Source organism: Solanum verrucosum, unplaced genomic scaffold (assembly GCF_900185275.1).
Source record: "Solanum verrucosum unplaced genomic scaffold, falcon-dt-bn FXZP01000196.1, whole genome shotgun sequence".
NCBI lineage: Eukaryota > Viridiplantae > Streptophyta > Magnoliopsida > Solanales > Solanaceae > Solanum > Solanum verrucosum.
Window position 1 is genome coordinate 3,908,348 of NW_026020420.1, and position 10,164 is coordinate 3,918,511.

General features: G+C 33.5%; 1 protein-coding gene across 1 annotated transcript; it reads right to left on the reverse strand.

Moving 5' to 3' along the window:
• Positions 1-6,538: 6,538 nt before the first annotated feature.
• Positions 6,539-8,325, reverse strand: LOC125806816 (uncharacterized). The gene is made up of 4 exons (XM_049486566.1): positions 8,127-8,325; positions 7,726-7,901; positions 7,238-7,436; positions 6,539-6,850 (listed from the first exon to the last, which is right to left on the reverse strand). Exons 1-4 carry the CDS (start codon positions 8,281-8,283, stop codon positions 6,615-6,617), a joined length of 768 nt encoding a protein of 255 aa, XP_049342523.1. The 5' UTR covers positions 8,284-8,325; the 3' UTR covers positions 6,539-6,614.
• Between the last annotated feature and the right edge of the window lie 1,839 nt (positions 8,326-10,164).

The following is a 10,164-nucleotide window of genomic DNA, read 5'->3' on the forward strand; positions in this document are numbered from 1 at the left end:
CAATTCCGCCTCTTTAGCGGCACTCACAATGGATTGGAAGGAAGCCCCCTCTCTAGATGCTCTAAACACAGCCGATCTGATAGAGAAAGTCAACCCCCTCACGAATCTACGGATCCTCTCTGTCTCGTCTGGAATAATGGCCAAAGCATGCCTAGACAACTGGCAAAAATGGGCCTCTAACTGATAAGTTGTCCTGTCTCAGATTCTCAAACCTCAAACGACTCTCCTCTCTCACGCTCCAAGGGATAAAACGGTCATGAAAGGCACTGGAAAACCTCTCCCAAGTCACTGGAGGAGATCCAACTGGCAAAGCCCCCGAATAAGTTCTCCACCACTCTCTCGCTGGCCCACGAAGCTGGAGTGTAGCATATCGAACCCCATGTGACTCAGCTAATCCAACAACCTCTAGTAACTCTCGGCATGTAGTCAGAAACTCATGAGCATCCTCACTCTTCCCACCCTGAAACTGAGGTGGGTCCATCTTTCGAAATTTCTCATACCTACGCTGCTCATCCTCTGTCAGAACAACCAATGGTTCACCTTGACCCCCAATTGCTGGTGCAAGATCATTCTCAACCATGGGATCCTTTGGTGGCTGCCCCACCGCATCATGCATAACTGGAGCTTTCTGCTGCTCTTGGGTCTGAGCCCCCTCTCTAGTCTGAGAGTCTTGTGGTGTAGCGGTCGCACCACCACCCTGAGTAAAGCTCTCAAGCACACTTAATACCCTCAATAATGTATCCTGAAGCAAAGGTGTGACTGCAGGCTCTGGAGGAACTTGGTCCTCTCTGTCATCAATCTGGGGCTCAGGAGAGGCCTCTCTAGTACGACCTCTAACTGGTGCTGCTCCACGGCCACGACCTCTGCCTAGTGTCGTTCCACGAGCACGACCTCTAGCTCGGGCTCTACCCCTACCCCTAGCTGGGGCCTCAACAACTGCCTCAGGAAGTGCCTCCCCTCTACCACCAGTAACAGTCGCTCTAGTCCTCGTCATTTGTCAAAAGAGTATACAATAGCTCAGTACTAAAGAAGGTAACCACGCACGATGAGACAGAATGAACAAAAATGAAGTTTCCTAATAGTCTTTATAGCCTCTCAGAGATAAGTACAGACGTCTCTGTACCGATCCTTGAGACTCTACGTAGACTCGGCTTGTATGCACGTGAGACCTATGAACCTGGGGCTCTGATACCATTTTGTCACGACCCAAAAATGGATGTGATGGCACTCGTCGTATCCCACCAAGACAAGTCAGCCTAAAACCCAATCATTTCGATAAAGTGCGGAAATAAAGCAAAGTTCAATAGCAATTACTATTACGAAAACAAGTCAACTTAATTCAATCCCCAAAACCTGGTTGTCACGTGCACAAGCCTCTAATGTAAATACTAGAATTGAAAGAAAATACGCAAGTCTCAAATGACGTTGTCTTTCAAGTAAAAACAAAATCATAAACAGGAGTAAGAAGGTTCGCTGAGATGACAAACAGCTACCTCTCAGATCTCCACAGAAAACCTCGGAAACGAAGAGAATTGAAGGTATCACGAAGATCCGGGCTCGTAACCTACAAAAGATTGTAGAAGCAAGGGGTGAGTACCAAACCACACGGTACTCAACAAGCAAACCTCTAAACACAAGCTAAGAGTACAGAATACGGGTACTCCTTACACCCCATCCTAACCTCCATAACTACAACCTGCATAAAACCAACCCAACCTAACAATTTACAATTTACAAAGCATACAACTCAACAATAGCACTCTAACAGGTCATATATTCTCAATAACACCTCAATATTCGTCAATAACCAATTTCACAGAAAGGCACTCACAATTTCTGTGAAATTGGTTATTGACGAATATTGAGGTGTTATTGAGAATATATGACCTGTTAGAGTGCTATTGTTGAGTTGTATGCTTTGTAAATTGTAAATTGTTAGGTTGGGTTGGTTTTATGCAGGTTGTAGTTATGGAGGTTAGGATGGGGTGTAAGGAGTACCCGTATTCTGTACTCTTAGCTTGTGTTTAGAGGTTTGCTTGTTGAGTACCGTGTGGTTTGGTACTCACCCCTTGCTTCTACAATCTTTTGTAGGTTACGAGCCCGGATCTTCGTGATACCTTCAATTCTCTTCGTTTCCGAGGTTTTCTGTGGAGATCTGAGAGGTAGCTGTTTGTCATCTCAGCGAACCTTCTTACTCCTGTTTATGATTTTGTTTTTACTTGAAAGACAACGTCATTTGAGACTTGCGTATTTTCTTTCAATTCTAGTATTTACATTAGAGGCTTGTGCACGTGACAACCAGGTTTTGGGGATTGAATTAAGTTGACTTGTTTTCGTAATAGTAATTGCTATTGAACTTTGCTTTATTTCCGCACTTTATCGAAATGATTGGGTTTTAGGCTGACTTGTCTTGGTGGGATACGACGAGTGCCATCACATCCATTTTTGGGTCGTCATTATACGTTTGCGACACGAATTCTGAGCGTGTTTGAGAAGTTTTTTTGAGAAAAAAAATTTGCCGTCTTCGTCCTCACTTTTCTCTCTCCTTCCACCACTCTTTTTTTTTTTTAACTATAAATTCTAGTTTTGAAAAAAAAACTACTGCTATATAAGTGGGAAAAAAAAACTATTGATAGATAGTAGTAATTAAGGTACTTAAGTTGTATACTTAAGTTTTTTGCCCAATAAAAAATTGATTCTCAAGAAAGAAAAAGAAATCAAGTAATATACTAACCTAACAAAAAATTGGTGTGATGAAAAGTGGCAGAGAGATCCTGAGGAGGAAGAACGAGAAAAAGAAAATTCAGAAGAGTGGTGGAAGGAGAGACAAAATTGAGGAAGAAGACGGCAAAAAAAAAAATTCTCAAAAAAACTTCTCAAACACGCTCATAATTCGAGTCGCACACATTATATGAGTCAGCGTGAAGTGTCCAAATGACACAATAGAAATGGGCAAAAAACTTAAGTATGCAACTTAAGTACCTTAATTACTACTATATAGCAATAGTTTTTTTTCCACTTATATAGCAATAGTTTTTTCTCAAAACTAGAATTTATAGTTTAAAAAAAAAAACTAGAAATAGTCAGCCACTCTTATCTCATATTTCTTGATTTTCTCCAATTATTTTACCTTTCACGATTTACTCAGATTTGTTATATATTCTCTCTCATGAAGAAAGGTTTTTAACAAAAATAAAATTCTCTTTCTACTCATCTGATCGATTGTTGAAACATGGATACCAACAATTTTTGAATTCTAATTCAACACAACGAACGATGGGACGCATCAGGTATTTGAACAAATAACGATTGAATTGGTGTTTTTTATGCGATTATTTTAATATATTTGTGCTTTTTTTTTGTATGATCATTTTTCTTACAATCTATATTAGGTAGTTTTGGTATTTATTCGTTGGTTTGAATTGTATGTTTTTGTGATTAGGTATAAAATTCATATGCTTTGGTAAATGATCTGGTGCAACGATTGACTGGTTTCAATTCTTGAATAAACAATAAATATTATTAATCGTTTTTGGTATATTATTAGGTTCAATTCTGTAGTATGTTTTTATAAACACCATTATTCATTATTTATTTTTGGTGTGAGTGATATAAACGCCAAATTCCTTGAATATTATTTTGGTAAAAGACTATGTGTAATTGATAGTGTATTTGGTGTAGGTGATTTGATGTAGTTGATAGTGTATATTGATTGTTAATAAACATAAAAATTTGGGATAGTTTTTTGGGTTTATGTTCTGATGTAATTGTATATTTTATAATGTATTTAAACACCAACTAACGTGATATTTTTTTGGTTCATCTATTGGGGTGGTAGATAGTGTGTTTTCTGATATAATTGATATATTTAGGTCGTATATAAACACCAACTTTCATGGTAGTTTTTTGGTTCATTTATTGGTGTATTTGTGATGTATATTCTAGTATAATTGATATATTTAGGTAGAATATAGGCACCAACTTTCATGGTAGTTTTTTGGTTCATCTATTGGTGTATTTATGGTGTATATCCTGGTAGAATTGTTAATTTTAGGTCAATATAAACACCAACTAACATGATAGTTTTTTGGTTCATCTATTTGTGTATATAGTGTATTTTCTGGTGTAATTGATATATTTAAGGTCATATATATTCACCAAATAACATGGTATTTTTTTGGTTCATCTATTGGTGTATTTGAGGCTTCTACATTGATTCAGGGAAAAAGGGCTCGAGTTGCAGCACTTCTATTCTTAATGGACAGTAGGCTACCACAGATGATAGCCTTTTTGCTAGGAATTTAGATAGTGTATTTTTTGGTGTAATTGATATATTTAGGTCGTATATAAACATCAATTTTCATGGTATTTTTTTGGTTCATCTATTGGTGTATTTTATAGTGTATTGTGGGTTGTCCAAAATTATTTTGGAGATTGATCAACAATAAATTGTAATCTAACACAGGTAAGTACGTGGATTACAATATGAGATTTCTTGTAGTCATACAGCTGCTGCTATCAGATACAGAAACAAACACCGCGAAGATTATTGTTTAGCTTATTATAGTTCTAAGACTTTTCAAGATACTTATGCAATCTCAATTGATGCAATGCCTTGCGAAAGCACTTGGTATATTCAATCACATATTATGGAAGAATAGTGTTACCATCAATTGCAAGAAAACAACAAGGCAGACCAACAAATAATGATCTTAAGAAGGAATTCAACGAAGAAAAATTCAAAAGGTGTAAAGTCACTTGTAGTAAATGTGGTACACCAGGGCATAACAAAAAAGACTTGCCCCAAATTTGCGCCTCAGAATTTGCATTGGTGTTTTTTTTTTTTAAAAAGTAAACATTTGAATCTTTTAGGTTTTTGTTGAAATTCAGATTTTTTTTAATGAATGTTAATCACAATTTAATCCATATTTGGTTAATTAGCTAATTCATAATAAGGATCAATTTATAATAGTGGTGTAATTACTGTTGTAACATTGGTGATCGATTGCATGTTGATTTACTACATTATGATTTTTTTGGTGAAAATATGATATAACTGTTCAAATTTATTGGTCGTATATAATGGCTAAATTGTTTGTATTATATAATATTGAGGGATGACTGACCTTAAGAGAAAAGATAAAAATGGTGAAAGCATTAAACTGGTGAGAAAGAAAAGAATGGTGAAAATGATGAATATAAACGGAAGATAGAAAGATAACAATGGTTACAATTTCTCTCCAAATAAAACTACATAGGGAATAATGAATATTTAGAAAGAATAAATTGTTGGAAAAGTAAAAAGGTTTTACTTTACATTCATTGAATTAAAAAGGAAGAAAATAAAAAATATCATTCAAAAGGCTGTATAATTGTAATTGGGAGATAAATAAGGCATATAATCCCAAAAATAGGAGAGAAGAAAATTGAATTTATATAATTAAATTAACATAAAAATTAATTATTATGCTACGTATGTAATTTATAAACTATGTTTATAATTAAATAACAGTATGTGCATATATTGTTAATTAAAGTCTTAAGTAGTATATTATTGTAATTTTTCCTTTTTTATTTTCTGATCTCATATTTAATTTTTCATCCATAGTTTCCTATCAGATAGTAATCGCTTCGCTTATCACTAATCGTTTCCTCTCAAGTGAGAAGATCTTTCGAACATCAAAACAGAAAATTGATTACAGTTTCGAAATAGAAGTATTTCCCTAAAATTTTACTTTTCATATCGTTTCAACCTCAACCTAATTTTTTGTATATCCACTAGTAATGAAATAAATAATTATTTAAAATTACAGAGATAATTAATTTTTAAATTTATAATTAATCTCCTCAGCAATTACAATGAAGATTAATTCTTATATATATTTGTCTTCCTTTGCAACTATAGTGACTTGTGAGAAGAGAAAATAAGAATAGTACTTTTCTCGTTTCTTGGTGGGGTTTTAGAAGAAGAATGAAGAAAGGGGTGGGGGCCTAGGTTAGAGAAATGGAGAAAAAACAAAGAAAACAAAGTTTTTTAAAAAAAATAAAATAAATCCACGTGTCACATGTAGATTTGTTTATTTCTCCACGTAAAAAGTGTTTGTCCAACGCGCCAAAGCTAAATCTGAAAATATAAAAAAAAGTGTCAAAATGCCACAATCAAGACCTACTATAGGTGTTTAAAATGAACAAGGTCTACTTGAGGTGTCTAATTTGATTGCAGGGAACCTCATCAATTTGATAAACATCGTTCGTATACAATTTCTTGAACAACCGAAAACCAATAGAAATACATATCTTATGATAAATCTTCTAGTGAACACATCGTACAAATGTGAATGTAAAATACAGGATGCATCTATCAATCGATTCATCTTACAGTACGTTGAGTGCAATTTACCCAGAAAACTTCTATTCAAAAAGGCTGTTCAGTCTCATAAATCTCCAATTGTCGCGTTCTAACTTCCAAGCTCACGACTCTACCTACATCTGCTACATTCTCTTGCAATAATATGATTTGATACAAAAAAAAAATCCCCATTTAAGTTCTACTATACAACTACGTCAAGCATGTACGCATATGTTGAGACGTGAAAAATGATAGTACTAGTTTCCTAAATAACATGACTAAGTGGCCCAATGCCTAGTTCGTCATCTATGTCATCGTCCTCTTCAAACAGCTTCAAGAAACGAGCTTGCTCGTTCTGCCTCTTTTTTTGCTTCCAACATTTGTAGGTAATAACTGCTCCAATAACTAAAACAATCAACACTGAAGCACCGATGAGAAGCATGAAAGCCCAGTGCATTGATCTCTTTCCGCCTTTTTGTGAGCCAGATGAGTGATGTGAAGCTACAATAACAATGCAACAAAATGCAAAATTAGTACTTACTATGTCTAACAAATCGATTTGTATGCAAATCAAAAGCTTATTCAGTATTATTTTTTACACCATTCTCCCCACAAGAGGGGGCGGGAGGGATAACATTATTCTTGTTTCCTCCCTTACAAAGGCGGAGTCAGGATTTAAAGTTTATAGATTTTGGGTAAGTTACTGAGTTCTAAATTAACAATCAGCTCCACCCTGCCTCTCAGGGAACTACTAGTGAACCTACACAATTTCTGATGTGCAGTTTATCTGAATACTTATTATGACATGCCTGGGTATAACGAAAAAAGTGCAACTCTTCGAATATAAAGTAAGAGAAGATTAGATCATTGAGGAATAAAAATTCTTACCATCGCGATGGTGGATACACTCTGGACACAAAAATGTGGCTTTGAACTCTTTCTTTATGTAATGACTATACTTCCCATGAGGACTAGTGAAATCAGAAGGACATAACTCCCATTCATCAAACGTATCGTCAGGCTTTATCGTGTCCTTCTCATAGATCCCGCATCGTTTGCACTTTTTATCTGTAAGCTCTGTCAAAGGCTAAAACATCAAATTTAATCAATGTCAAATTCTGGAAGGAGATTTATCGTATGCCATAAACATTCATGTTTTATATGCATTTTGATGACCAAACATCGTGACAAATGGTTATTGATATTAAATGACAGTTCTGAGCACAAAGCATTTTGTGTTCATGTAGGTCCAGAGAAGGGTCACACCCTGCATTAGTGACTGATTTCACGACTCAAACTCATAACCTATGGGTCACATGGAGAAAATTCCACGGAAAGTAAATAGAAGAATTGAGAGAGATTTCATTATTATAAACCTGCCAAGACTCTTCGCCCTTGAATATATACAAAACATGTTTTTTCTTCACATCTGGCAGAATTGTCCAGTTTTCCCCCTTACACCGAAAAAATACTGTTGGTTTTGATCCGAAGATTTCATGTTTCTTATATATTTCAATCGAATCAAGTGTAACAATTGCAGCTCTAACTAATCCTGCACAAACAAAAATGATCAATTGTTTATCTCCTTTAAACCCAGGAAACATGGATTGGGCAACGCAACCGAGTAATATTTTATTATCTTAGAAAGGCATATTACTTGAGTAACTATCAAAGAAATCAATTCGCAAGAATGAGTATCTTTATATACGATATTCATATAACCAACTAATCGAAAAAAAGAACAATTTTTTTTTATAAAAACCAAAATGAAATATACCTGGGAGCAATCTGAGAAAAAGTGAGGTACAGAAAATTAACACGATTGGAATTCGATGCATCATTGACATGTAAAAGTTTATTTTTGATTGTGTATGGGACAGATGATGAAGGAGATTACATGAAAGGTTTCCGTAATTATTACGGAGACCTTTCATGGCGGAACAAGGCTCGGCATTTTGCTTGTTAGGAAAATACTGATGAGCAGTTCGCGCGCTATTCAACCGTTAGCATTTTTTATTTGACACCAATTTTATATATGTATTACTCCAATTACACTTTTATTTTATTGGGTTTTGCCTCGGAGCCTGATAAAATTGAGGTCACTGGTTTAAGCCGTAAAAATAATCAATAATGTTTGTATTAGAGCACCATGTTTACATTAGGAACAATGTTGATTCTTTAAATGGCCATCAAAATTTTGAGAATTGACTACAAAAAGTTTTTTTTTTAGAATAATATATTCACTTATCACTATTTTCCTCAAAAAAATATATACTCCCTCTGTCCGTTTTTAATTGTCATGGTTTTCTTTTTTAGAGTCAAACTATAAGAACTTTGACTAACATTTTTTGTGGTGTATTTTTTCATCATATTGATATGCAAGAAATTGCAATTTATAGTACTTTTAGTATAGTTTTTGAATATCTAAGTTTTATGTTTAAAATATTGATTAATGTAATCTAATTTAACTTTGAAAATTAGTCAAATTGACTTTTGAAAAGCGCAACATGACAAATAAAAGTGGACGGAGGTAGTATATACTAAGCACCTCAAAAGTGTTATTCTTGGAAATTTCAAAAATCCCCAATAAGTTATAATCTTATGAAGTTTTTTCCAATTTTCTTTGATAGAAAAAATGAATGTAAATTAGATTATCGATCTGTAAATTCTTTTGTGTAGTCTGATGCTTAAGTAATTTTGGATGTGCACAAGTAGATACTTAAATTTTTATAAAATTGAACAAGTAGACATATATATATATATATATATATATATCTTATGTGGCATAATACACGTAGGAAATAAAATTGTCACATGGGATAAAATTATCTATTTTTTTAAAATCATTCAAATTTAAATGTATATTTGTTTACCCCAAAGTTAAAGAAAATAAATACAAATTAAGGTCAAATTAAATGGTGCTTTTGTGTTATGTCTTTTTATTTTGTAGTGTTAAGATATGAGTTGATGAGCTAAATAATAAGTACTCATATTTTAAAGGGTATTTTTGGGGATATAGTTGAGTGATGTTAATGATTTGAGGTTAACCACTTTGAAGGCTTTTAATGTCACATTAATTACAGTAATAAACAACCTTATTTTCATGGTCAATAGCCGTTAATTGGAATCTTCAATTTAATCTTGCATTATCATTTGCTCATTTAATTACGGTTACATCTCTACCTTTTCTTTTTTTTTTCTACAGTAGAGCAATTGCATATTTTCAATTATGAGTTGTTTTGTCTAAGGATCCTATGTAGTCATAAAATTGAAAAACAATAAACTATACTCTAAACGTATAGTTATTTCATTCAGTGTCTGATACAAAAATTGAAGCCTCAGTTAATTGCATTTACGCCGTGTATATCCTAATAATATAAAGGGAACACACTTCTTATCATGATTTTTATATATTCACAATTCGAATCTAGAATCTCAAGAAAAAAATAAATTAAATAGAACAAAGTAATAACAAATGTTGCACCTTTCTTTTATTTCTCATCTGATATTCGATGCTTGCATTAATATCCTATTTTATGCATTGCAAAGCCTATTTCTACTGGCGACATTTCGAACAAAAAGAAAAGTCATTCTAAGAATTCAAACTTAAAGAGCTTTGAATAAGGATAGGTAAATCTCAATCGTCCACGACAATTCAAGTAAAAATTTAAACTAATTCATGCTCATGCTTTAATATTTGGCCAAAGAAAAAGAAATAAAACACTTTTTTTTTTTTTGAATACAAACTATAAAAAAAAAAATTAAAGGTAAAAAAGACAAAAAGAGAAAAAAAAATAATATTAAAAATACTGTAA

Excerpts from the sequence above, each read along its gene's own strand:
- LOC125806816 (XM_049486566.1), bottom strand. The coding sequence starts at position 8,283 with ATGAAAGGTCTCCGTAATAATTACGGAAACCTTTCATGTAATCTCCTT. Across the intron at positions 7,902-8,126 it reads TTTTCTCAGATTGCTCCCAG|GATTAGTTAGAGCTGCAATT; the intron begins GTATATTTCATT and ends TTGTTTGTGCAG. Across the intron at positions 6,851-7,237 it reads GTGTATCCACCATCGCGATG|CTTCACATCACTCATCTGGC; the intron begins GTAAGAATTTTT and ends TTGTTATTGTAG.